The sequence below is a fragment of the Salmo salar genome, chromosome ssa08 (assembly GCF_905237065.1).
Source record: "Salmo salar chromosome ssa08, Ssal_v3.1, whole genome shotgun sequence".
Lineage (NCBI taxonomy): Eukaryota > Metazoa > Chordata > Actinopteri > Salmoniformes > Salmonidae > Salmo > Salmo salar.
This window is the reverse complement of record NC_059449.1, coordinates 8065147-8092299: the sequence shown is the minus strand read 5'-3', so window position 1 is coordinate 8092299 and position 27153 is coordinate 8065147. Positions and strand designations below refer to the sequence as shown.

Here is a 27153-nt window from a genome sequence, read left to right as displayed (position 1 = left end):
TCTTGGAATGAAAAGTCCCATTTTGTGTTTATTAAACAAACAGGTTTTAAACACACCATATGAAAACCAAACATACACATGTCTCAACTACAAATCTGCATGAAGTTGATGAATATAATGAAGTTGATGAATATCATTTTAATTTTCTCATTAAAAGTGTCTTGGGAAAATGTGTGAACATCATATAGCCTACACAGTACAACCACAATATGTTAGACTTTTGTAGGCTTATTTATGCCTTATATGTCACACAATGACTGGATGCAATATTCTACCCAGTAATATTCAACGCTGAAATCTCTTACTGTCTTTATTCCAAATGTATCTGTGGATCTTTTCTGCTGACAACAATGACCATTCATCTTAGTCTTTAATGCAGGGTTTGATCTAAAAGTCAGAAGCTATCGAGTGGAATGGTTACTTTCTATGTTCTACAGTTGAATGGTCTTTTTGCTGGTGCATCCTAAGGTAGGTCCTCTCTGAGAACCTCTTCCCGCAGTGTGTACAGGCGAATGGCTTCTCTCCCGTGTGGACCTTCAAGTGCATCTTCAGCTGGTCCTGACGGGAGAACCTCTTCTCACACTGGGGGCAGCTGTAGGGTTTCTCCCCTGTGTGGACCCTCTCGTGCCTTTTCAGGTCACCAGCCTGGGTGAAGCGCATGTGACACTGGGTACATTTGAAGGGTTTTACCCCTGTGTGGAACCGCTGGTGCCTCTTCAGGTTGCCAGCATGGGCGAATCGCATGTGACACTGGGTACAGATGAAGGGTTTCACCCCTGTGTGGACCCTCTGGTGGATCTCCACCTTCTGTGGGCAGCTAAAGCCTTTGTTACAGAACATGCAAAAGAACTGCTTCTCTTTACCGCCCGTTGTTGCTCCCTCTCCCCACGCCTTGGCCGTTTGGTTGTTTGAGTTCAATACCTGATCGAAAAGGATGCAGCCTTGTGAATCGGAAGGCGCCATCGACATGGACACTGGGTGTAAAGGGGAGTGGGTCGGGACATTTAGATTTGTCTCTAAGCTTTCCCTGTAGTCTAAGAAGTCACTGGAGCTGCCCTGCGAGTGTCCTTCTCCAAAGTGAGTCTCGTCTGCATTCCATGTGGGAGGAATATCGCCCTCCACTTTCACAGTCATCTCATCTACGACCAGACCCTCCCCTTTCTTATCTAGGCACCGTTCAGAGTATACACTACTACTGTACTGGTTCCAGTTCCCTCTCATTGGATTAGTCTGTGTTTCTAAGCCCACAGGCATGTCACCTGGTATCATCTCTGTAGCATATGAACAGGATGGATCATTGCCAGTCTGTAACGTGTCACCTGAGTCCTGATGGGACAGAACCGTCCTCGGGTTACCGTAATGGAAATATTCTGAGTGGGGAGCAGGACAGCTCAGCCCCGTTAAATTCTTGGTGTCTGTCTCTGACTTGAGTACGGCGTTTGGCGTTCCACTGACCTCCGTGATAATGCGTCGGGGCATGGGTAGCACTGTGGCAGTGGTGGGGTCCTCCGTGGCTACAGGGGGAGCTCCAGTCTGGATGTTACTGCTGTGCCATGGTTCCTCCTCTCCTTCAGTCTTCTCCTGCTTGACCCCAGGACCTGCAGCCTCTGCATCTGCAGACTGACACAAGAAGAGTGGAGGTTATTAACGGTACATGAGAAGAATTGGACAACAATGTCGTAGGGAAGTCATTTTTTTTTACCAAGTTTGTATTTGTTTTGTCTTTTTTTGGGGGGGGGGTACAATATTAATTTCAATTTACACAGTTCATACAACATGTAGGCTGCCAAAGAAAAACATACAGAGAAATTATCATATTGATCACACAGAATTGTGTAATAATAAAATTGGTGTAAAGAAGAGAGAAACATAAATAGGTGGTCCTACACCACCAACTCCCTATCCCATTTAGACGTCTTCACGGGTCCAAAAAGGTCAACATGCACTGTCAACCGTGGGACCTTATATCGACCGGTGTGTGTCTTTCCAGATCATGTCCAATCAATTGAATATACCACAGGTGGACTCCAATGAAGTTGTAGAAACATCTTATTAAGGATGATCAATGGAAACAGGATGCACCTGATCTCAATTTTGTGTGTCAGAGCAAAGGGTCTGAGTACTTATGTAAATAAGGTGTTTATGTTTAAAAAAAATAATTATAAGGTCAGAAGCTATCGAGTGGAATGGTTACTTTCTATGTTCTACAGTTGAATGGTCTTTTTGCTGGTGCATCCTACCATCATTTCCAATCCAGCATATATTTACCCCCCCCCCCAAAAAAATAAAAAATAAAATATTGAATAAAATATATATATATATAAAATATATATAAAATATATTTAAAAAAATATATATATATATAAAATATATAAAAAATATATCTTAAGAAATATATATATATAAAATGTAATTTTTAAAAATATATTTTCCTTTGTTTTTTTTGCAGCAGCAAGACATTCAAGGAGCTATCATCGTTAAGTAACATAGTAGATGCAACACATTGAATATTTACATTCATGCACTTCGAAATGAACTTTGTCCTACAAGCATTTAACTACAGGGCACACCCACATCATATGAAGGATGAGGGGAGCCTTTCTGAAATAAACTGGCCACATTTGATTTTCTGACGTAATACTATTACACTAACCTCTATCACAATAACGTGCTGGGTTGAGGTTCCACTCTCCTCATCAACAGTGATTGGTTGGTCATCTTTCCATGTATTGTGTCCCGCTGGCTTCACAAAGCTCCTGTGGCCTCCAGTGAGATGTCCTTCACCTGAGAGAGTGATTGGGGGAAAAGAGGTGGTTAGGTAGTGTCAATGTTCAACACTATATTGTACACTATTGGCACGGTATAGAATTGCGAAGTGTGTAAGGTAACACTTCATACAATTTATTGATTGACTGAATTATGTTCTATGCATCAAATTGTTTTCATTGAGCTAATAATAGGAAATGCAGTATATTAAGAATCTGGTTAGAATATGATATTATGTCTTTGTGCAAGATATCTTAGTAATCAGGGCAATTATTGCATACTATCGACAAACTGACCATGGCTCAATTCTGGGTAATACATCTGAACACATGTGCAGAACGGAACGGGTGACAGGCACTGAGCTATACATGAACGCCGACAAGCTGCGCAACCTCGGCCTTCTGGAAAATGTACCTCTTGCCATTCCTCTGTATCTGTCGAGGATCTTGACACTACTGGGACTGGTGAGGACGCGCTCTCGCAATGTCCTCTCTGCGCGCTCCCGTGCCACCTTCAGTTCAAGTAGCTGTAGCTTCCTCCGCAATCCCCTGTTTTCTTTCTGGCTTTGAGTTATTTCCAAACGAAACACTGCATAGTCGTCGTCTACGACTTTACAGATCTCTGCCACGGCTGCATTCGCTAGAACCTCCATGATGGAGGCTATTTGAGTGTGAAAAACCATACTGTTCACGTTAGCCATTTCTAGCTAGTTAGCAGCCAGCTAGCTAGCTATCAACCAAGTCCTGTCTCCAACGTGATTTAAACACTACCTTAGGTAAGTATGTGATGTTGTGCAAGTAAATTAGTCATATTTTAAGTTCCAAGGTGTTAATAAACGTCTAAATAACAACAATAAAAACGCTAACGGGGAAATCGTTCTTGGTCACTGTTCACTTCCGTTTACACTGAAGAGAAAGGATCTCATTTGTTGGCGTCATACTGTATCTCAAAGGGTTTGATTAAATGGAAAAATAATGCGCGTTGTTTGAAACACGGTAATGCTTATTACATTATTATTACACATAACATATCCTATGATCATTATCTCTCAAGCTGAGAGCAGACTTGTTTAGAAAGAACAGTAGCTTTGTCCGAATACCTATACTAGCGTACGGGTAGTAGTATGCGAAAAAACTAAGTTTTATAGTATGTGAAATTTCGAAAATGTGCCACGTTCATATTCTAGTCAGAACTAGAAACTCCGAAATTTCCGATCTGTAGATTCGTTGAACGCCTATAAATACAACCAGTTAGCAAGTCGGAAATCTCCGAGATTTCTAGTTCCGACTAAAATGTGAACGCAGCATTGGTACGCTGAAAGTTACAACTAATATGCGTGATTGTGTTGACTCCCGCCATTCGTTCATTTTGGTACAGCCGTCAATATATCTGCTCTTGTCAGACACGTGAGTCAAACATGAGTTTATTATACTAGATCAAACACTGAAATTAGTATGCAGTTTAAGTATGTAATACTGGTATGGGTTTTCGTACAAGGTGTTAGTATTAATAGACTAGAGAAGAATATAATGACTGACTTCATTCCATTTATACTGAACAAAAAATATAAACACAACATGTAAAGTGTTGGTCCCATGTTTCATGAGCTGAAATAAAAGATCCCAGAAATGTTTCATGTGCACAAATAAAATATGCACATACAAAAGATCCACTAACATCCCTGTTAGTGAGCATGTCGCCTTTTCCAAGATAATCCATCCACCTGACAAGTGTGGCATATCAAGAAGCTGATTCATCAGCATGATCATTACACAGGTGCACCTTGTGCTAGGGACAATAAAAGACCAATCTAAAATGTGCAGTTTTGTCACACAACACAATGCCACAGATGCCTCCAGCCCATGTGTAACCACACCATCCCAGGACCTCCACATCTGGCTTCTTCACCTGTGGGATCGTCTGAGACCAGCAACCCGGACAGCTGATGAAACTGAGGAGTATTGCTATCTGTAATAAAGCCCTTTTGTGGGGGAAAAAACAATTCTGATTGGCTGAGCCTAGCTCCCCAGTGGGTGGGCCTTGCTCCCAAGTGGGTGGGCCTATGCCCTCCCAGGCCCACCCATGGCTATGCCCCTGTCCAGTCATGTGAAATCCATAGATTAGGGCCTAATTCATTTATTCAAATTGACTGACTTATGTGAACTGTAACTCAGTAAAATCTATGAAATTGTTGCTTGTTGCGCTTATATTTTTGTTCAGTATAGTTGAGGTAATATGTACATGTAGGTAGGGGTAAAAGTGACTAGGCAATCAGGATAGATAATAAACAGAGTAGCAGCTATGTGTGTGAGCATATGTAGTGTGTGTGTTGCGAGTGTCTGTGTAAGTATGTGTGTGGGTAGCGTCCAGCGAGTGTGCATAGTCAGTGTAAGAGTCGGTGCAATAAAGGGTCAATGCAATAGTCTGGGTTGCCATTTGATTAGCTATTTAGCAGTCTTATGATTTGGGGGTAGAAGTTGTTCAGGTGCCTTTTGGTCCCAGAATTGACGCTCCGGTACCGCTTGCTGTGCGATAGCAGAGTGAACAGTCTGTGGCTGGAGTCTTTGACAATTTTCCGGCGCTTCCTCTGACACCGCCTGGTATAGAGGTCCTGGATGGCAGGGAGCTCGGTCACAGTGATGTACTGGGCCATCTACACCACCCTCTGTAGTGCCTTGCGATCGAGGGCGGTGCAGTTGCCATACCAAGCGTTGATGCAGCCAGACAAAATGCTCTCAATGGTGCAGCTGAGGATCTGAAGGGCCATGCCAAATCTTTTTAACCTCCTGAGGGGGAAGAGGCGCTGTCGCACCTTCTTCATGACTGTGCTAGTGTGAGAAGACCATGTTAAGTCCTTGGTGATGTGGACCCAGAGGAACTTGAAGCTCTCGACATGCTCCACTAAAGCCCTGTGGATGGGGCATGCTCGCCCCTCCTTCTCCTGTAGTCCATGATCCTTTGTCTTGCTGATGTTGAGGGAGAGGTTGATGTCCTGGCACCACACTGCCAGGTCTCTGACCTCCTCCCTGTAGGCTGTCTCATTGTCGTCGGTGATCAAGCCTACCGCCGTCATGTCGTCAGCAAACTTGATGATGGCATTGGAGTCGTGCGCGTCCACAGTCGTGGGTGAACAGGGAGTACAGGAGGGGACTAAGCACACACCTCTGAGCGGCCCTGTGTTGAGGGTCAGTGTAGCAGATGTTACCTACCCTTACCACCTGGGGGCGGCACGTCAAAGTCCAGGATCCAATTGCACAGGGAGGTGTTCAGTCCCAACAACACTGGATATCAGCAGTTCCTCATCAACTGCCATCCATTAACACAAATTATAAAGAAGAGCATATAAAGGTTTATATAATCAAATCAAAGTTTATTGGTGGCGTACACAGTTTATTGGATGTTAGTTACTAGCTAAATGCTTGTTACCAGCTCCTAACAGTGCAGTACAATGTCAAACAATTAATGAAAAATTCAAATTAAGAAGTTGCTTTGGATAAAAGCGTCTGATGAATGACATAAGAAATAACAGAACGAATCAATCCAAATAACACTATCAATAATCCAAATAGCAATCTGTGCGTATATACACAGTATGAATGATATGTACAGCAGTAGATATATTACAGTGAGCTATGTCGAGAATACAGTATATAAATACAGTGTGTATAAACAGTATAAAAATAAAAAAAAGGGAAGTGTCCAATGTCTCTATGCATGGGACAGAACAGTGTTGAATGTGTTTGTGAGTATGGTTGTATGCATGTGTGTGAGTGTATATATGAGTGCAAAGTCTGCGTGTGTGTGAGAGCGAGAGAGCTTGTGTGGGTATTTTGTGTGAGTGAGTGGGAGTATGTGTTAAAAAAAGTCTCTAAGGTGCAGGACAGGCAGACAGCCAGTGATGGCTGTTCAACAGCCTGTTGGTCGGATGTTAGAAGCCGTCACAGAGCCTGTTGGTTCCAGCTCTGATGCTCCTGTACCGTCTGCCAGACGGTAGTAGATTGAACAGTCCGTGGCTCGGTTGGCTGAGGTCCCTAATGATCTTCTTGGCCTTCCATCGACACAGAGTGGTGTAAATGACCTGGAGGGCCGGCAGCGTGCACTCGCTGAAGCGCCATGCGGTTGAGGGTGGTGCAGTTACTGTACCAGGCGGTGATGCAGCCCGGCAGAAAGCGCTCAATGATGCATCTGTAGAAGTTTGTGAGGGTCGTAAGGGCAATGCCGAACTTCTTCACCATGGTGCTGATGTGACCATACCAGGTCCTCGGTGATGTGCACACAGAGGAACTTGAACCTTTTGACCCTCCACACTGTGGCCCAGTCTATGTGGATGGGGGCGTGCTCTCCCTTCTGTCTCCTGTACTCCACAATCAGCTCCTTGTTGTTGTTGACTTTGAGAGAGAGGTTATTGGCACCACTCCGCCAGGGCTCCAACCTCCTCACTGTAAGCTGTCTCATCATTGTTGGTAATCAGGCCTACCACTGTCATGTCGTCAGCAAACTTGATGATTGTGTTGGAGTCGTGGGTGAACAGGGAGTACAGGAAGGGGGGTACAGGAAGGGGCTGAGCACACATCCCTGGGGGGCCCCCGTATTAAAGGTCAGCGTGGCAAAGGTGTTGTTGCCTACCCTCACCAACTGGGGTCAGCCTTTTAGGAAGTTCAGGACCCAGTTGCACAAGGATGAGTTCCAAGGTAACGAGCTTTGAGGGCACTAGGGTGTTGTAAGCTGAGCTATAGTCGCTATTCCTCTTGTTCAGGTGGGATAGGGTGTTTTTTTCTAGCGCGATGGCGATTGCGTCGTCTGTGGATCTGTTGGGGCGGTAAGATGGAGGTGATGTGGTCCTTGGCTAGCCTCTCTAAGCACTTCATGGTGACAGAAGCGAGTGCTATGGGGCGTTATTGACATTTAGTTCAGTTACCTTAGATTGCTTGGGTACAGGAACAATGGTGGACATCTTGAAGCATGTGGGGATGGCAGACTAGAATAGAGAGAGATTGAATATGTCCATAAAAACTCCAGCCAGCTGGTCTGCGCATGCTCTGAGCACGCCTTGGGATGCCGTCCGGGCTGGCAGCCATTTAAGAGTTAACAGTCCCTGCCACATGCGTCTGAGCCGTTGAATTGCAACTCCACTTTGTCCCTGTACTGACTTTTTGCTTCTTTGATTGCCTTACGGAGTTTGTAGCTGGTCTATTTGTACTCATCCATGTTCCGGGTCACCTTACCGTGGTTGAATGCGGTGGTTCACGGTTCCAAAGTTTTGCGCAAATACGGCCATCTATCCCTGGTTTTTGGTTGGGGTATGTTAGAAACCCTTTGCTGTACACACAGAAACATGACATGATATTATAAAATGTTAACAACGGTCACCCCATTCTCTAACACTGTGATTCAAGTACCTAACAATATGGATCTATTGGAGTCTTTGCAATGATACAAAAATAACCAAGTCAATCAGCACAGAGTCAATTTTGTATTTAATTTCAACAAAATGGTCATATACACTCACATAACGTGAAGTACAGTACTTTTATTGCACAAAACGATACATGATACTTTTCACTAACACTTTACCTTTAATGTAAATCTGGTACCCTCACTTTAATAAAATACATGTTTGAATACTTTGGAAAAGGTTCAACATTACACACATCTTCACTATTTTATGTCAAGTAAATGTGAATTAAGGCACTCATTATCTCACTATAAAATACCAGTAGCAACCTAAAGGGACAAGCAGTTAGGGTTGTACCCATCAATTAAGCATTTTTACAGACACCATCACACCAACCATCACCATATCATCTACTCTGCCTCATCATACTCATTCTTTCCTCAGTTCACCTCATCCAGTTCCCTACTACACCCCAAAACAACAGAATTAACTACAAACAAACAAACTAGTACTACTACATGTCACTATACTATACATGGGCCGTCTGCATTTTCTGCTGGTGTATTCTGAGGTTGCTCCTCTCTGAGAACCTCTTCCCGCAGTGTGTGCAGGCGAACGGTCTCTCTCCCGTGTGGACCTTCAGGTACGTCTTCAGCTGGTGCTGGTGGGAGAACCTCTACCCACACTGGGGAAGCTGTTGGATTTCTCCCCTGTGTGGACCCTCTGGTGCCTTTTCAGGTTGAATGAGTGTGAGAAACTTGCCTGGCACAGGTGGCAGCTGAACGGTTTCTCCCCCGTGTGCATTCTCTGGTGCCTCTTCAGGTTGGAAGAGTCGGAAAAACTAGCCCGGCACAGGTGGCAGCTGAATGGTTTCTCCCCCGTGTGCATCCTCTGGTGGATCTCCACCTGTTTGGGGAAAGTGAAGGCTTTCCCACAGAACGAACACGGGAAGCGCTTCTCTTTGGCCCTGCCACCTTTACTGATTACGTCTCTACTACTGTCATTTGTCAATGGGCTTGTGTAGCCATTTAGTGTTGAGGCACTGGCATTGTCTGAGGTCTGGTTTAACATTAGGAGAGTGTGAGGACGAAGGCCAGGGAGTGTCTGTGTTGTCACAGGGTCCATGTTCCAGTTGATAGATCCTATAGAAGGCAGGCTGAAGGCAGCACCTGTTAGGGGGTTAACCTGAGGTACCATCAGTCTCTCTGAATCACAACTATAGGAGCAGGAAGGAGCATCGCTAGCCGAGTCTGTGTCTGTTCTCTCCCGTCGCATATGTACACCTCCCCGTCCCCGTGGACCAAATCTACTCCTCACCCTGGTCTCAGCCAGTCTGTTGTCATGGAGACTAAGTTTGTTTGTTGTTTTGTGTTCGACAGTCTGTTTCTGGTTGTGGTTAACAGTGTTGTTCCCCAGCCCAGAGTTGAAGACACTGTCCCATCCACTGATCTCCGCTATGTTGCCTCTAGTCCTGTCCTGCTCAGTGATGTCATCCCCTGGGCCTTTGGCTGCACCGGCCTGGGTCTGGAAATCTAACATGGATGCCCAGTCTCCTCTGTTAGCCTCCAGCCAACCACCTGCAAAAAAGACTACAAACATGGCAGTGAAAAAACTCCATATCTAGTTTTGAGTCAATTACCTGGTGAAGTTCATACATAATAATGTGTGTTTTGGTAACGAAACATAAGTTGTATTGATTTCATGAATTAAGAAAATTAAGAAAGAATAATAACCAGGTGCATCACTATTCCCATTGAAGATCTATTACTGTACGTAGGCTGTATGTATTTCTCCCTTACCTTGCTCCCCCATCTTTAGTCCACTCAGCAGATCAATGCTCTCTGGTTCATCTTCTATTGTCTCCTCTTTGACCAGCAGTAGATCAGGCTTCCCATCCTCCATGTATACTGACTGTAAGAGTACAGAGTGAGAGGATGTTGGATCAAGAAATCTGATATGAGAACCCTGCTATGGAGCATCTTCTGATTGGGCAATGAGGGATTGCTGTGAGTACAATGCAAACATGTTAGTTGATTTGATTACTTGACACTCTTTAATGGTTTGATCATTCAAAAGGCATGGTCACACACTTAAGACAACGAATCAAGACATGGGCCCATATCCACAAAGAGTCTCAGAGAAGGAGTACTGATCTAGGATCAGTTTTGCCTTTTAGATCATAATGAATAAAATGATATCTTAGATCACCAGTCCTACTCTGAGAGACTTTGTGGATACGGACCCTGACATAATACCATTCAGACAGTAGTTCACAGTGGGCTCACCTCAGTGAGAATGTGTGTGGTCCTGTGCTGCTCAGCTGGTTCCTCTGTGGGTTCAGGAGGTGTAGTCTGGTTGTCCTTCATGACTATGGTCCCCTCAGGGTTCCCCAGACCCTCCTCACACCCCTCCTCTATTAGCTGCACCTCTGGACCCTCCTCCTGGAAGAGACAGGTGATACAGATTACACAGACACACTCCCTCAGGTACGTACACACAGATAATAAACACACTTTCAACATGGTGTTTACCCATCCCCACTATGTTTGAGTCCTATACGATTTCACAGAGTCAAATTCCTTTGCATGCAAATGTAACTGCAAAATTATTGGCACCCTTGATAAAGATCAGGGAAATACTATACTGAACAAAAAAATGTATGTTCATCTTTATCAAGTGTGTCCATAATTTAGGACCCCATTGAATATGCCTTATATACAGTATATATAATTAAGTAGTTGAATGGAAATAATGAAACATTATATATCCTACACAGTGGAAACACTATGTAACCGACTTTTTAGGCTTAGTATATCACACAATGTCTGGATGCAATATTCTACCAAGGAATATTCAACACTGAAAGCTGTTACTCTCATTATTCCAAATGTATCTGGATTTTTTCTGCTGACAATGAACATTCATCATAGTCTTTGATGCTGGGTTTGATCTAAACGTTAGAAGCTATCGAGTGGAATGGTTACTTTCTATAGCTCGGTATCCATTCAATTGACAACAGATTTGAAAGAAAATGTGCGCATTTTCCCACCAGTGGTGTTTCCACCAAACTGACTTGATGCAGATAAAAAAAATAAAAAAATCAGTGTGTGATGACGTAGCGCACACGAAATGTACTTTTTCGCTTACGTTTTCATGTACAGAATAAGAATATTACGTTCAATGTGTTTCCATCGCATTTTAAACTCTACTGATAGTTTTGTCACACAAACTGTTGCGTTTAATAATAGCAAATGTGCCCACTCTGGTCTTGGCACGTGCACTCTAGCCAACAGCTCGCAAATACAGTGCGGGTAGGCTAGTCTACATAATGATATTATTATGGAAAAGAGCAAGAATATTTATTTGTCAAATGGAAGTCAAGCATTGATATTTCTTTGAAAATGAGCATCAAGATCACCGTGCACTTTCACCACCCTCTGTAGCCTAATAAACTACATGGCTTTCCCGAGTCGTAGTGGGAGGATCACACACCATGCCATCGCGTGATTCCCAAGTTTACTTCGATATGATGTCTTTTATATCAACAGTTGCGCATTAAGGCGTTTCCACCGCCCTTTCTCTCATAATTAATTTTACAGATGCAAAAAGATCCCTTGTCGAACAAACAAATTCTGTAGGCATTTAGAAAATTGTACCGAAACTTCCTGTTTCCATCACAGCTGCCATGATTTTTTGTTTTTTCTCTCGGTATGACTTTACTTGCATAAAATCTGTGAATGGAAACATGGTTCATGTTCTAGAGTGGAATGGTTTTTCTGCTGGTGTATGCTGAGGTAGCTCCTCTCTGAGAACCTCTTCCCACAGTGCGTACAGGCGAACGGCCTTTCTCCTGTGTGGACCTAGAGGTATATTTTCAGATGGTGCTGGTGGGAGAACCTCTTCTCACACTAGGGGCAGCTGTAGGATTTCTCCCCTGTGTAGACCACCTGGTGCCTCTTCTTGTGTCCAGCTTGGGTAAAGCGCATATGACACTGGGTACAGCTGAAGGATTTCATCCCTGTTTGGATCCTATACACTACTACTGTACTGGTTCCAGTCCTCTCTAGACAGATCAGTCTGTGTCTCTAAACCCAAGGATATGTTGCCAGGGTCCCAATGAGATTGAATCGTCCTCATGCTCAGGTTACTCTGAGTCGGGAGCAGGAGGACAGTCCAATGGCCCCAGCTCCAGTCTCTCTGGGTCTGATCTGTGGTCAGATCCTGTGTGTAAGAGCCTTTGTGTTAAAGTCTCTGTGTCTGTCTCTGACTTGAAGACAGTGTTCTGCATTCTACTGACCTCCATGATGTTGCGGCAGGTCCTGGGTTGGGGCGTGGCAGTGCGGTTCTCCGTGGCTACAGGGGGCGTCCCAATCTCGATGTGTCTTCTGTGTAGTGGGTCCTCTCCTTCAGACCTCTCCTGCTTGACCTTAGGACCTCTAGCCTCTGCATCTGCAGACTGACACAGACTGATATTAATTAATGGGCCACATTTTATGTACTGTCATTTTTCATGTTACACTTTTACACTAACCTCTATCACAATAACATGCTGGGTTGAGGTTCCACTCCCCTCATCAACAGTGATTGGTTGGTCATCTCTCCACGCGTTGTGTCCCGCTGGCTTCACAAAGCTCCTGTGGCCTCCAGTAAGATGTCCTGAGAGAGAGATTGGGGGAAAAGAGGTGGTGAGGTACTGTCAATGCTCAACGGTATATTGTACACTATTGACACTGCCTGCAACTGGGTAAAGTTGATGATGCAGTTGACCTTAAAGGGCCCCAGGACCAAAGATCCACCACTATATTTTACAGTAAGGTATGAGGTTATTTTCTGCTCATGCATTCTCATTTCGAAGACAAACACATCACTGGTGTGCGTGGCCATAGAGCTCTATTTCATGTTATCCAACAAATGATTCTGATTAATAAGGCTGTAATACACAATGAATTGGTATATACAGCCTGAAACTAATGCCTCCAAATGTAAAATTGTGTAAATGTACATACTATACATTTAAACTTACTCTGGCAGCTGTGAATTTTGAGACAAAATACAGACAGGAAAGTATTGTTTACCCAACTTTTCAGAGAGCTGGTGGTTCAGTTTGGCACCGAGGTGTTACGTTCCCTAGTTTCTGTGTTGTAGTTTGTGTATTTGTGAGTGTGTTTCAGGTTATGGCTTCCTGAAATTCTCCAAGCAGCTGATTGGTCGGCCCCATTACTGATTGGAGAGCTGACCCCGCCTCCTCGTCAGGATGCAGCTGTCTCCAATTAACAACTCCTTCTCCAGCTATATGTGTGTGTGTGTGTGTGTGTGTGTGTGTGTGTGTCTTTTTTCAGAAAGAGATTTTGTATGTACTCTGTTAGTTGTTACTGAGGTAGCTGATTGGATAAGTCTGTGTCAATAGGACGCAGTGTTTGGATTATTGGAATTGTTACTTACATTTGTGTTTCTGTTTAATTTATTCCCAGGGGGAAGGCACCTAGGGAGTGCCTTCCTCTGCACCAATTTGTAAGTCGCTCTGGATAAGAGCGTCTGCTAAATGACGTAAATGTAGGACAGGGGGCTTTGATATTTACTTTCTTTGCTTTGGTTCCGTCCAGCCCCTTTTTCCCCAAACTTACCGTGCGAAAGAATAAATTCCCTGTAAACGGTATTCCCTGCCTTTTTGTCATCCTTACTCACACCAACCTGGGCTCGAACCAGGGACCCATGCACACAACTGACACCCACGAAGCATCGTTACCCATCGCGCCCTTGCAACGCAAGGGGAACAACCACTTCAGGTCTCAGAGCGAGTGACGTCACTGATTGAAACGCTATTAGCGCGCGTCACCGCTAACTAACTAGCCATTTCACATCGGTTACACCAGGACAATGAAAATGGTATATTCTGAATCAGGGGAGGATTGTGAACAATCCAGTTACTACCAGTTGATATTACGATTTCAATAAATTAATCTCTTTTTAAATGACTGAATATATACAGGGCAATTTAGCAAGTAGTATTTTATCTGTAACGGTTATGATAAATTAGGCATATCTATCTGTTGGCATATAGATAAATGCACATATTTTTTCCAGTGCGGGCCTTGTTCTAAAAACATTCTCCCCCCCCCATTGGAATACTCAGAAAAAAAGCATGCGAGCACTCCAACAGTCAAAAAATGTCAATGCCCATCCCTATTAGTTTCAGATGGTATATACCAATTAATTGTGTATTGCAGACTGATTAATCTGACTACCAACAAATGTAAACGCCTGAAGTTTGCTAAATGGCATTGGCACTTGGATTGGAGCCGGTGCTTTGGTCAGATGAAATGAAAATAGAACTCTTGAGTGCCTATTCGGTAATCTGGCCCTGGATGTAAAGTAACACTTCTCATAACTTGTTGATACACCATTTATTGATTGACTATGTTCCATGCATCACTTTTTTAAACTTGAGTATGACAATAGGAAATTCGGTAAAGAATGTTTTTGCAAGAAGAATTTGCTCTTAATTGACTTGGCTGGTTAAAAAAAAAATATATGTGCAAGATAGCCAAGTAATCTGGGGAAGTATGGGATACTATCCAAAAACTGCCAAAGACCCAATTCTGTAACACATCTGAACACATGCGCAGAGGGGAACGGGGCGACAGGGCCGGCAGCCTTCTGTAGAATGTACCTCTAGTCATTCCTCTGGATCGGTCCAGGATGTTGACACTGCTAGATCGACTGGCGAGAACGCGCTCTCTTGTTGTCAGCTCTGCGCGCTCCCGCGCCACCTTCAGTTCCAGTAGTTGTAGTTTCTTCCGCAGCCCTCTGTTTTCTTTCTGGCTTTGAGTTATTTCCAAACGAAACACTGCATAGTCGTCGTCTACGAGTTTACAGATCTCTCCTACGGCTGTATTTGCTAGCTCCTCCATGATGGAGGCAATTTGAGTGTGAAAAACCATATAGTTAGTCATTGTTAGCAGCAAGCTAGCGTTACCTAGATAACATATATCAACCAAGTCCTGTCTCCAGCGCGAATTAAAGACTACCTGAGGTAAGTACGTGATGCTGTGCAGTTAAATGAATCACATTTTGAGTTTCAGGGTGTTAATAAACGTCTAGATAACAATAAAAGCGCTAACATCGAAATCGTTCTTGGTCCTTGTTACCTTCCGTTTACTTAAGAGAAAGGATCTTATTGGTTTGCGTCATAGCTGGAAGGGTATAATTAAATTAAAAAGGTATGCGTGGTGTTTTTTGAAATACGGTACTGCTTATTACATTACACATCAAATATCCTATGGTCAGTATTTTTTGAGCTGACGTTTATAAAGAGTAGTGTGTTAGCAAGAATAGAGTAGAAAATAACCTGACTTTACCTCAGTAAGGTAAATATTCGTGGGCCTTGTGGTTAGTGTCTGCCCTGAGATTTGAAGGTTAAGTTTAATCCCTGGCCTAGTCATACCAAATACTGTAAAAATGGGCCCTGATGCGTCTAGGATTGGCACTCCGTGGTAAGGAACTAGATTAAAGCTAAGGCTCTGCAATAGACTAGCGTCTTGTCCAGGGGGTGTACTTGTACGTCAAGCTGACTCACACTACAGAAAAAGGAGATGAGCTAAGGTTTGTGCTTACTTGTTGTAGCCTATGTTTACCATCTCTCTAAAAACAGTTATTTACAAATGACAAGTTAACAAAGCGTTACCCCAATACACTTAACATGATAACTATAATATCAGCTAAAGAATGGTTCCCAGATGTCCCCTGTGTATATCTCAAGCCACACTGCTAAGATTTCTCCCCATTGTGGACACTCCTATGTCTGATAAGGTTACTCAGGAAGGAGAAGCTCTTGTAACATAGTTTGCACATGAAGGGCCTCTCCTTGAGGCAGCTGAGGAAGGTTAGACCCAGGTCCCTTCTATGAACCCTTTCTGTAGGCATTAGACGGGACCTTGAAAGAGAAGACTACCACCAGAGGGGTGTCCCGCCACTCTCTGTGAAGGCTAAAGCCCAGGGCGACCTGATCTGTTCATCATGGATACTGTGGTGTTTGTATCATAGGAACAGGAGGGTCTATCTCTATCAGCTCCAGGCCCTGCTTCATCCCTGCACTGAGACTGTGAAGAGAAGAGTCTGGGCTGCAGACTGGATCCCTGACTGGAGCCTCTGTCTCTCTGATGACCACCAGGACTGAGGTTGTTCAGTCCTCCTGTCCACTGGTTGTGTTCTGTGTAGTGGTTGTGATGGAGACTCTGTCCCTCGCGGTTGGGTCCTGATAATAACTCGGGAAGGAAGAGCGATGGCTCCTGATCCAGGGTTCTGAGACGGAGCCAGGGTTTGTGACCAGCCATCTCAGAGGTCCACTCTCTCCCACCAGTAACACTGGATATCAGCAGGTCTTCAAGGACTGCAGACTGCAAACAAAGATGGTACAGAAAGGCATAAAGGTTTATTTAAGAAACTCTTTACTGTACACAGAAACATGACATTATATTATAAAATGTTAACCACAGTCAAGCCCATCTCTAAAACTGATTGAAGTACCTAACAATATGGAGCCATTGGAATAATTTTTTTATGTCCAAACTCCGTCCCTACAAAAATAACCAAGTCAGTCAGGACAGAGTCAAATTCGTATTTAATTAAAACAAATCACATTTATTGCACAAAACAATATGTGACAAGTAGAATAACTTTTCTCATTAGGTTAACACTTTACTTTTTCTGTAAATCTGGTACCCTCCCTTTGGTCAAATTAATGTTAAAATACTTAGGAAAATGTTTAATATTACATTACACACAGCATCTCTACTTCATGTCAAGTAAACATGAATTAAGATACTATCATTATCTCACTATAAAACACCAGTATCAAACAGGACAAAGTTGTCACTTTCCATCAGTGAAGCATTTTTACAGACACCGTCACACCAACCATCACCATATAATCTAAGCTGCCTCATCATACTCACTCTTCCCTCATTCTCCTCATCCAGTTCCCTACTACATCCAAAACTAACAGAATGAACTATAAACTACCTAGTACTACATTACATGTCACTATACTCTATACATGGGCCTGTGCATTTCCCCCAGACCCTCCTCTCACCCCTCCTTCACCAGCAGCACCTCCTCCTCCTGGAAGAGACAGACATACACTCCCTCAGGTAGGTAGGCACAGATAATAAACACACTTTCAACATGGAGTGTTTACCCATCCCCACTACGAGTCCTGTACTGTAGTTACAGAATGACTTCATTGTTGTTAAACCCATCATGGTGGACATAAATATCACGTGGGTAAAAACATGTCAGTTATGATAAGTCAAATGTCATTATTGGACAAACCTGACTAAACTAGTTTGACGTGTACAGTAGGTGTTTGTGTGTGGCTGTGTGTCGGTATATTCAGTAAGTATTGTAAAAACGGCTAGCTGGCGCCGTCTGAGCCCTCATACGCTAGTGACTTAATGCCGACTTTACTTAGGTCTGACCCCAGGCGGTCAGGCAAGAACCAGGCAGATGTGTCCATATCCATGCTATTCGTTTCAAAGAAATGAAGGTGTGTCAGCAGATGCCATATTCTGACCTTGACTTGATTCCCGCATAATTCCGCCACCTTTATGCACGAGGAAACCATGAGTTAGGTCGAGCACACCTGCTTCCAAGTGAAAAAAGCATTAAAAAAAATATAAATCGCTGTGTCATTATTCTGAATTTTAATTGTAGGCCTATGGCTTGATTTTTGTAGGCATAATTTAATTACATTGTTAGTTTAGCTTTCATTCCTCTGCCATGTCTGTGTGGTTGTTCCTGGGGGTCGCTAGCAATAGTGGATTGTGTTAGGCTAACGTATTACAAGTTGCGCAATAATTTGGGACATGTAGCCTATTTGAATCATTATGGAACGCAGATCATACAGAGCAGTTTAAATCTGGAGCACGGATCACAACGAGTGGACCGTTGTCGTCACAGTTCCGTGATTAGGGAAGATTTATAGGACTTTTGTTGAACTCCTGTTGTACACTTGTCTCACCTTCCAATATTTCATGGAATAAACAATTTCATTTGGCAATTTTCATAACGAATCAAACCAGTATTTTTGATTCACCAATATATTTTGTGCGTAATAGGCTCCCCAAACCTGTTTATGTATGATTCATAAATACTTTACCAACACTAAAAAATCTACAAGATCAGAGTATTTTTAAATCTAACAATTGGTGCTGAAAAAGAGACGAATATGCATGTATTTACATGGCCTTCTTTTCATTGATCCCAAATATTCTGAACCATTCTCTCCATATATTCTAGTGAGTCTGTCGAGAAAATTCAAATAATTAAAGGTACACCTAATTTAAAGGGATGGCTTTAGATAAATGTCCTGAAAACCCTATTGAAAGAAAACTCCACAAGAAAATCTGTTGGCCAGCCAGTTAGAGCGATTTCAGCGGTTGAATTAAATGGATTCAGCCCGTGCAAGGGAACCACGCCTGCAAAGCCTGTTACTCACATGCATGCACAAGGTACGTCTACCAGCTACTGAGAAATGCGTAGGAAAGGTGTACATTTCATAAGTCTGAATCTGGCCCTTGGTCACCACCACACAGTTGCACATACATTTACACCAGAAGTGATTTTGTGGTTTATTTCGGATGAACGCACAACACTTCTAGAAAAAACTCTGAAAACTTGGTCACCCGCCAAACTTGTCGTCTGTCTACAACTAAAAACACCAATGGGGCAGCGAACATAGCATAGCATAGCAAGGGGCTCTAAAGGTGTCTGCATGCTTCAGTTAGGCTGACGCCTAGGCGTACTCGGATATCGAACTGAACTGCTCGCATATTCCCTTTAAAAGACATTCGCTTGAAAAATGAGAAATAAGCAGCAATAGTACTTTTTGTCAATTTTGAGATGCTGTAGCCAGAATAGTTCCTTAAAATAGTCAGAATTAATCCAAGATAACTCAAGACATCAGTCATTAATCGTGACGTTTTTACCGAATAGATCTTAATTGCGCAGTTTTACGTCTAAGATGTTTGGTGCAGTATTTTTCAACGAAAATGAGTCGTCTCTCGTTGAACGACAACAGACTTCATTGAAGAATCCCTACTGTTGACCAATCACTGATGAAGGTGCGTAGACTTCGGCTCCGAACTTCTGCTTGCCTCCAGAAAAAATGTGTGCCCGAACAGCCGAAAAAACTCACTGATGTCCAAAACTAACAAAAACGTCACCAAATGTCATCAAAATATATTCACAAACTCTACCGAACTGTTTCGGCTGGGAAGCATGCGAACACCTTCAGCCTGGTGGGCTAGGCAACTGTCTACCAACTCAGGCAGGTGGCTGCAATCTAAGCAGGGAAGGTGACTGCAGACCTGCAATGGGGCAGTTAACTTAGGGCCTAGCATGGCAGGGGGCTCTAAGCCTGGCGGGATAGGAAGCTGCATACCTAATAAGGCAGGGGGCTGAGATCCGTGAAGGAGACTGAAAACCTGACTGCAAAGCAAACGTTGGGCTTAGCAGGGTAGGGTGCCTAGGGCCTGACAGAGCAGCAAACTTAGGGGCTACTAGTGCAGGTGGCTGTGGACCTAGAACAGCAGAGGACTGGGGGCCTAGCACTAAGGCAGGAACCTAAGCCAGAACAGTGTGAACCTGCAACTAGGGCCAAAAACTGAAGACTGGGTACGGCCGGAAACTGAGAGCCTACCAAGGGGGCAGGATAGACTGGACCTAACAGGAAGGCACGGAACTCTACACTTATTTAAGGCAGACATAAACCCTACTGGGGACGCAGGGAACTCTAAACCCGACCCTACCAGGAAGGAGGGGAACTCTGATCCTAAAGGACTGGAGAGTCCTCTGAGTCCAGGTCTGGAAGATCTGGAGGTTGCAGAACCCTCAGACTGGAGCTACCAGGGTGCTATCAGGAGGGACCCCAGGCATAGGACCTGCAGCTCCCACCAGGCTGTGACTGCAAGGGCGGGCCCACAGGAGTGGGCTGAGTCCTTGTGGCTGAGGTCCGGACCTTGACGGCAGCTGGCTTAACTTTGAAGACAGGATGGGGCTGATCCCACCAGTGGTGGCTGGAGAGGCCCCCAACGTCCGGCTGCACTTAACATCAGCAGTTGCTAAAGGCTGAGGCTGCATCCTAGGTGCAGGCAAGGGATCCACCACTGGCTTGGGTTCCGTGCCAGGAGCAGGTAGAGAATTCGTGGCTTAAGGTTCCAGGGTAGCAGACAATCGAACATTGGGCACCCGAGCGTCAGTCTCGACTAGCACGGGGTCACCTCTGGTAGGAGAGGACAACTCCACAACGGCAGCCAGAACAGGCTCAATGGCAGCGGCTGGCTGTGGCACCACGACTGGAACAGGAGTCTCCTTAACTATTGCTTGTTGACAGGCTGGCTGAGGAGGGGACCTTGGTGTGGTGGACTGTGCACTCGAGTTGTGTTGATCTGCTGGGGAGCAGAAGCGGACTCCCGTGACTCGAGTCCTAGGGCCGCAATGAAAATGTATTTCTTCGCCATCAAAATGTGCTGAAGATAGTACTCTATCCATCATTTTGAAAATCGTCGATACTCCCTGAATGTCTAGGTTTAATTTCAGTGAAGAAACTGTATAGGGTGCATTCGGAAAGTATTCAGACCCCTTGACTTTTTCCACATTTTGTTGCTACAACCTCATTCTAAAATTGATTAAATAAAATGTTTCCCTCATCAATCTACACACACACCATAATGGCAAAGCGAAAACAGGTTGAGAATTTTTGGCAAATTTAAAAAAATACAAAATAAATACAAAACAGATACCTTATTTACATAAGTATTCTGACCCTTTCCTATGAGACTTGAAATTTAGCTCAGGTGCATCCTTTTCCATTGATCATCCTTGATGTTTCTACAACTTGATTGGAGTCCACTTGTGGTAAATTCTATTGATTGGACATGATTTGGAAAGGCACACACCTGTCTATATAATGTCCTACAGTTAACGGTGCATGTCAGAGCAAAAACCAAGCCATGAGGTCGAAGAAATTGTCCGTAGAGCTCAGAGACAGGATTGTGTCAAGGCACAGATCTGGGAAGGGTACCAACAATGTCTGCAGCATTGGAAGGTCCCCAAGAACACAGTGGCCTCCATCAATCTTAAATGGAATAAGTTTGGAACCACCAAGACTCTTCCTAGAGCTGGCCGCCCGGACAAACTGATCAGGGGAGAAGGGCCTTGTTCAGGGAGGTGACCAAGAACCTGATGGTCACTCTGATAGAGCTCCAGAGTTCCTCTGTGGAGATGGGAGAACCTTCCAGAAGGACAACCATCTTTGCGGCACTCCACCAATCAGGATGTTATGGTAGTGGCCAGATGGAAGCCACTCCTCAGTAAAAAGGCACATGATAGCCCACTGGGAGTTTGTCAAAAAGCACCTAAAGGACTCTGATTCTCTGGTCTGATGAAACCAAGATTGAACTCTTTGGCCTGAATGCCAAGCGGAAATCTTGCACCATCCCTACGGTGAAGCATGGTGGTGGCAGCATCAGGCTGTGGGTATTTTCTTCAGCGGCAGGGACTGGGAGACCAGTCATGATCGAGGGAAAGATGAACGGAGCGAAGTACAGAGAGATCCTTGATGAAAACCTGCTCCAGAGCACTCAGGACCTCAGACTGGGGTGAAGGTTCACCTTCCAAAAGGACAACGACCCTAAGCACGCTGCCAAGACAACGCAGGAGTGGCTTCGGGACAAGTCTCTAAATGTCCTTGAGTGGCCCAGCCAGAGCCCGGACTTGAACCCGATCAAACATCTCTGGTGAGACCTGAAAATAGCTATGCAGTGACGCTCCCCATCCAACCTGACAGAGGTTGAGAGGATCTGCAGAGAAAAATGGGAGAAACTTCCCCAAAACAGGTGTGCCAAGCTTGTAGCATCATACCCAAGAAGACTCGAGGCTGTAATCGCTGCCAAAGGTGCTTCAACAAAGTACTGAGTAAAGGGTCTGAATACTTTAAAATATGTAAATGTGATTTCAGTTTTTTTATTCTCAATAAATTGGCAAAATTTTTGCTTTGTCATTATGGGGTATAGTGTGTAGATTGTTTTCTCTCAATGTAATCCATTTTAGAATAAAGCTGTAACGTAACAAAATGCGGAAAAAGTCAAGGGATCTGAATACTCTGAATGTCCTGTAAATGTAAGTCCATTATCATTTCTACTGTTTCGATTTGTCATTTTTATCTATATTGAGTTTGTTTCCCTCCAACCCCAAGAAAATTATATAAAAAATGTATAGCTGTGGGCCATATGTTTGACAGCTGTACCTTAGAGTATGCCCTCCTGATCTCTTCTCTTTTACAGGGCAGGTCCTCGTAGTCCCTCAGCAGCTCCCAGCTGGTGAGGGTGGTCACAACCTGACCAGTGGTTGACTGTGTGATGAGAGAGGTGTGTAAGACCTCACAGCTCATCTTCTGGGACTCGACTGCTTCGTCCGTGTGTTGTGGGTGGTGACAACAGCCTCATATGACTTTGCAGGGCAGGATAACTCATCTGCCTCCTGGGCGCAGAATTTTATTCTCTTTTGGGATCAGAATTTAATTCTGTTTTGGGTAATGGAACATCTTAACCATAGCCGAGTCAGAATCCGACAATACGAAGGACCATGTAAAAACGGCTATTCAAGTGCGTCCGGTTGGCTGGAATGGCCTTTTTATTTTTTTATACATGTGTATTGGTTATAAAGCGCTGCCTGATGTTTTAAGAATATGGTGAGATCAGATGTGATGTATACTAAAGAGTCTTAATAAAAGAAAAGTCCCATTTTGTGTTTATTAAACACTTTTTTTTTTTTTTAAATACACCATATGAAAACCACACATGCACGTCTCAACTAAAAATCTGCATGACCTTTATAAACTGCATTCATTTACTCATTAAAAGTGTCTTGGGAAAAATATTCTGTACTTGAACATCATATATCCTACACAGTACAAACACTATGAAACAGACCTTTTAGGCTTATATATCACAGGTCTGGATTCAATATTCTACCCAGGAATATTCAACACTGAAATTTGCTACTCTCGTTATTCCAAATGCATCTGTGGATCTTTTCTGCTGACACCAATTAACATTCATCTTAGTCTTTAATGCAGGGTTTGATCTAAATGTCAGAAGCTATCGAGTGGAATGGTTACTTTCTAGGTCAATCCGTGGAATGTTTTTTTTTTCTGCTGGTGTATCCTCTGAGAACCTCTTCTCGTAGCGCGTACAGGCGAACGGCCTTTCTCCCGTGTGGACTTATAAGTGCATGTTCAGTTGGTGTTGGTGGGAGAACCTCTTCTCACACTAGGGGGTTGCTGTTTTCTCCCCTGTGTGGACCCTCTGGTGCCTCTTCAGGTTGCCAGCCTGGGCGAAGCTCATGTGGCACTGGGTACAGCTGAAAGGTTTTACCCCTGTGTGGACTCTCTGGTGCCTCTTCAGGTCACCAGCCTGGGTGAAGCGCATATGACACTGGGTACAGCTGAAGGGTTTCTCCCCTGTGTGGACCCTCTGGTGGATCTCCACCTTCTGGGAGCTGCTGAAGCCTTTGTTACAGAACATGCAAAGGAACCGTTTCTCTTTACTATTTCCTGATGTGGCTCCCCCTCCCCGTGCTTTGGCCCTTTGATCCTTTGAGATCAATACTTGATCGAAAAGGTATTGTGAATCGGAAGATGCCATCGGCGTGGACAGTGGGTCGCGATCCCTGAGCGTGTGTAAAGGGGAGTGGGTTGCGACAGTTAGATTGGTCGCTAAGCTTTTTCTGTAGTCTGAGAAGTCATTGGTGTTGCCCTGTGAGTGTCCTTCTCCAAAGTGAGTCTCGTTTGCATTCCATGTCAGAGGAGAGTCACCCTCCACTTTCACAGTCACCTCATCAAGGACTATTACCTCCCCTTTCTTATCTAGGGACCCTTCAGAGTATACACTACTACTGTACTGGTTCCAGTCCCCTCTCATTGGATTAGTCTGTGTTTCTAAGCCGACAGGCATGTCACTAGGTATCATCTCTGTAGCATATGAACAAGACGGATCATTGCCAATCTGTAACGTGTCACCTGAGTCCTGATGGGACAGATCCATCCTCGGGCTCGGGTTACCATCAAGTAAATATTCTGAGCGGAGAGCAGGAGGACAGCCCAGTCGCCCCTGACCCATTAAATTCTTGGTGTCGGTCTCTGACTTGAGGACGGCATTCAGCGTTCCACCGACCTTCGTGATGCTGCGTCGGGTCCTTGGCGCCCCTGGGGCGGTGGTGGGGTCCTCTGTGGCTACAGGGGGCACTCCAGTCTGGATGTGCTCTCCTTCAGATCTCTCCAGCTTGACCCCAGGACCTGCAGACTCTACATCTGCAGACTGACACAAGAAGGGGGGTTGACGGTATTTTTAAAATGTTATTTAACCTTTATTTAGGTAGGCAAGTCAGTTAAGTACAAATTCTTATTTACAATGATGGCCAAACCCGGGCGACGCTGGGCCAATTGTGCGCCGCCCTATGAGACTCCCAATCATGGCCGGATGTCATTCAGCCTGGATTCGAACCAGGGACTGTAGTGACGCTTCTTGCACTGAGATGCAGTGCCTTATATCGCTGTGCCACTCGGGAGTAGAATTGGGTAACAATGTTGTAGAGAAGTCACACAAGCTCGCTCCCTTATGGCAGATAAATGAGGATGTCCATGTAAGCAAATTAATAGCTCATGGGAGCCTTTCTGAAATGTACTGTAATTTTGATTTAATACTATTACACTAACCTCTATGAAGATAACTTGCTGGGTTGAGGTTCCACTCCCCTCATCAACAGTGATTGGTTGGTCATCTCTCCATGTATTGTGTCCTGCTGGCTTCACAAAGCTCACGTGGCCTCCAGTGAGATGTAATTCACCCAAGAGAGTGATTGGGGGAAAAGAGGTGATTAGGTTAGCTACTGTCAATGCTCAACGCTATATTGCAAGTAATCAGGGGAATTAGGCTATTGCATACTATCCAAAAACTAACCAAGACCCAATTCTGGTTAACCATATGTGGTTAACACAAAGTCACGTGTAGAGGGTAACGGGGAGACAGGCCACGCAGCCTCATGCAAAATGTACCTCTTGCAATTCCTCTGTATCGGTCGAGGATCTTGACACCACTGAAACGACTGGCGATGACGCGCTCTCGCATTGTCCTCTCTGCGCGCTCCCGTGCCACCTTCTTCAGTTCCAGTAGCTGTAGTTTCCTCCGCAATGCCCTGTTTTCTTTCTGGCTTTGAGTTATTTCCAAACGAAACACTGCATAGTCGTCGTCTACGAGTTTACAGATCTCTGCCACAGCAGCATTCGCTAACACCTCCATAATGGAGGCTATTTGAGTGTGAAAAACCATAGCCATTGTTAGGTAACTTTAGCAACTAGCTAGTTAGCGTTACTTAGATAACATCTATCAACCAAGTCCCGTCTCCAAAGCGAATTAAATAATACCTGGGGTAAGTTTGTGATGCTATGCAGTTAAATGAGTCATATTTTGAGTTGCAGGGTGTTAATAAACGTCTAAATGACAACAAAAACGCAAACGTGGAAATAGTTTTTGGTCACGGCTTACTTCTGTTTACGTCGTCTTCTTTGAGGTTTTATCGGCGGACTACACAAAAATGGTGTATTGTTGCCACCTACTGGGTGTGGTCAAACTGGGAGGTTTTAAAGGGATAGTAAATGCTAAATCAATATTTAGGTCAAATTATCCTTAGCTTCCTTGAGTTGTGTCTGAAGGCCCATGGTGACAGAATCCACAATAATACATTTTTGTACATCTGGCTACAGCCTGGAGTTAGCATATTATAGGGTGTCCACCCACTAAACGCGCTGTGGTGATGAAATTTCACTTCCTTATGTTATAAAATACGTTTTACCAAGACAAATATGATTCTTCATGTTCTAACTCGCTCAGTGGGGTCTGTAGCATATCATTATATCCGCCATCAATAAAAGACAGTACTGTGCAGCCGTCTTCATCGACCTGGCCAAGGCTTTCGACTCTGTCAATCACCATATTCTTATCGGCAGACTCAACAGCCTTGGTTTCTCTAATGACTGCCTCGTCTGGTTCACTAACTACTTCTCAGACAGAGTTCAGTGTGTCAAATCGGAGGGCCTGTTGTCCGGACCTCTGGCAGTCTCTATGGGGGTGCCACAGGGTTCAATTCTCGGGCCGACTCTTTTCTCTGTATATATCAATGATGTCGCTCTTGCTGCGAGTGATTCTTTGATCCACCTCTTCTTTGGACACTGTGTTAACAAACCTCCAAACGAGCTTCAACGCCATACAACACTCCTGCCGTGGCCTCCAACTGCTCTTAAATGCTAGTAAAACGAAATGGATGCTCTTCAACCGATCACTGCCTGCACCCGCCCGCCCGACTAGCATCACTACTCTGGACGGTTCTGAATTAGAATATGTGAACAACTATAAATACCTAGGTGTCTGGCTAGACTGTAAACTCTCCTTCCAGATACACATTAAGCATCTCCAATCCAAAATTAAATCTAGAATCGGCTTCCTATTTCGCAACAAAGCTTCCTTCACTCATGCTGCCAAACATACCCTCGTAAAACTGACTATCCTACCGATCCTTGACTTTGGTGATGTCATTTACAAATTAGCCTCCAACACTCTACTCAGCAAATTGGATGCAGTCTATCATAGTGCCATCCATTTTGTCACCAAAGTCCCATATACTACTCACCACTGCTACCTGTATGCTCTCGTTGGCTGGTCCTCGCTACATATTTGTCGCCAAACCCACTGGCTCCAGGTCATCTATACATCTTTGCTAGGTATAGCTCCGCCTTATCTCAGCTCACTGGTCACCATAGCAACACCCACCCGTAGCAAGTGCTCCAGCAGGTATATTTCACTGGTCATCCCCAAAGCCAACACCTACTTTGGACACCTTTCCTTGCAGTTCTCTGCTGCCAATGACTGGAACGAATT

At 44.3% G+C, this 27153-nt stretch overlaps 4 protein-coding genes and 2 long non-coding RNA genes across 10 annotated transcripts in view; 2 read left to right on the top strand and 4 right to left on the bottom strand.

Annotated features, from left to right (window-relative positions):
- The window catches only part of LOC106606466 (zinc finger protein 205), a 322856-nt gene that overhangs the window by 242357 nt on the left and 53346 nt on the right, over window positions 1-27153 (bottom strand). The window lies entirely within an intron of this gene.
- On the bottom strand, window positions 9-3466 carry LOC106610045 (oocyte zinc finger protein XlCOF7.1-like). Its single transcript, XM_014209166.2, has 3 exons — window positions 3181-3466; window positions 2654-2784; window positions 9-1620 (listed from the first exon to the last, which is right to left on the bottom strand). Exons 1-3 carry the CDS (start codon window positions 3464-3466, stop codon window positions 418-420), a joined length of 1620 nt encoding a protein of 539 aa, XP_014064641.2. The 3' UTR covers window positions 9-417.
- On the top strand, window positions 3278-13817 carry LOC123744281 (uncharacterized). Of its 2 annotated transcripts, none has more exons than XR_006770862.1 (2): window positions 3278-3541; window positions 10040-13817. It is a non-coding gene; the product is annotated as an uncharacterized lncRNA (long non-coding RNA). The 2 variants fall into 2 exon arrangements; XR_006770863.1 differs by having other exon boundaries at window positions 3280-3541; window positions 10037-13817.
- On the bottom strand, window positions 8227-15114 carry LOC106610053 (uncharacterized). Its single transcript, XM_045723170.1, has 6 exons — window positions 14832-15114; window positions 12693-12817; window positions 12459-12617; window positions 10447-10602; window positions 9961-10072; window positions 8227-9738 (listed from the first exon to the last, which is right to left on the bottom strand). The coding sequence occupies exons 1-6, from the start codon at window positions 15112-15114 to the stop codon at window positions 8813-8815; spliced, it is 1761 nt and encodes a 586-aa protein (XP_045579126.1). The 3' UTR covers window positions 8227-8812.
- Window positions 14930-22978, top strand: LOC106610055 (uncharacterized). 2 transcript variants are annotated; one of them, XR_006770866.1, is made up of 3 exons: window positions 14930-15194; window positions 16205-16572; window positions 22504-22978. It is a non-coding gene; the product is annotated as an uncharacterized lncRNA (long non-coding RNA). The 2 variants fall into 2 exon arrangements; XR_001329842.2 differs by lacking the exon at window positions 22504-22978 and having other exon boundaries at window positions 16205-18222.
- LOC106610046 (zinc finger protein 583) lies at window positions 22958-26159 on the bottom strand. Its single transcript, XM_014209169.2, has 3 exons — window positions 25275-26159; window positions 24936-25045; window positions 22958-24537 (listed from the first exon to the last, which is right to left on the bottom strand). The coding sequence occupies exons 1-3, from the start codon at window positions 25552-25554 to the stop codon at window positions 23491-23493; spliced, it is 1437 nt and encodes a 478-aa protein (XP_014064644.1). The 5' UTR covers window positions 25555-26159; the 3' UTR covers window positions 22958-23490.

Bases quoted from the DNA above. Each gene is read 5' to 3' on its own strand.
- LOC106610045 (XM_014209166.2), bottom strand. From the start codon at position 3,466: ATGGCTAACGTGAACAGTATGGTTTTTCACACTCAAATAGCCTCCATC. The intron at 2,785-3,180 runs GTACATTTTCCA...TCACTCTCTCAG, and splicing joins ATACAGAGGAATGGCAAGAG to GTGAAGGACATCTCACTGGA. The intron at 1,621-2,653 runs GTTAGTGTAATA...TTCTTGTGTCAG, and splicing joins AGCACGTTATTGTGATAGAG to TCTGCAGATGCAGAGGCTGC.
- LOC106610046 (XM_014209169.2), bottom strand. From the start codon at position 25,554: ATGGCTATGGTTTTTCACACTCAAATAGCCTCCATTATGGAGGTGTTA. The intron at 25,046-25,274 runs GTACATTTTGCA...ATCTCACTGGAG, and splicing joins ATACAGAGGAATTGCAAGAG to GCCACGTGAGCTTTGTGAAG. The intron at 24,538-24,935 runs GTTAGTGTAATA...TTCTTGTGTCAG, and splicing joins AGCAAGTTATCTTCATAGAG to TCTGCAGATGTAGAGTCTGC.
- LOC106610053 (XM_045723170.1), bottom strand. From the start codon at position 15,114: ATGACTAACTATATGGTTTTTCACACTCAAATTGCCTCCATCATGGAG. The intron at 10,603-12,458 runs GTCAGTAGAATG...TGTCTCTTCCAG, and splicing joins CCTGCCGCAACATCATGGAG to GAGGAGGGTCCAGAGGTGCA. The intron at 10,073-10,446 runs GTGAGCCCACTG...GTACTCTTACAG, and splicing joins CCACACACATTCTCACTGAG to TCAGTATACATGGAGGATGG.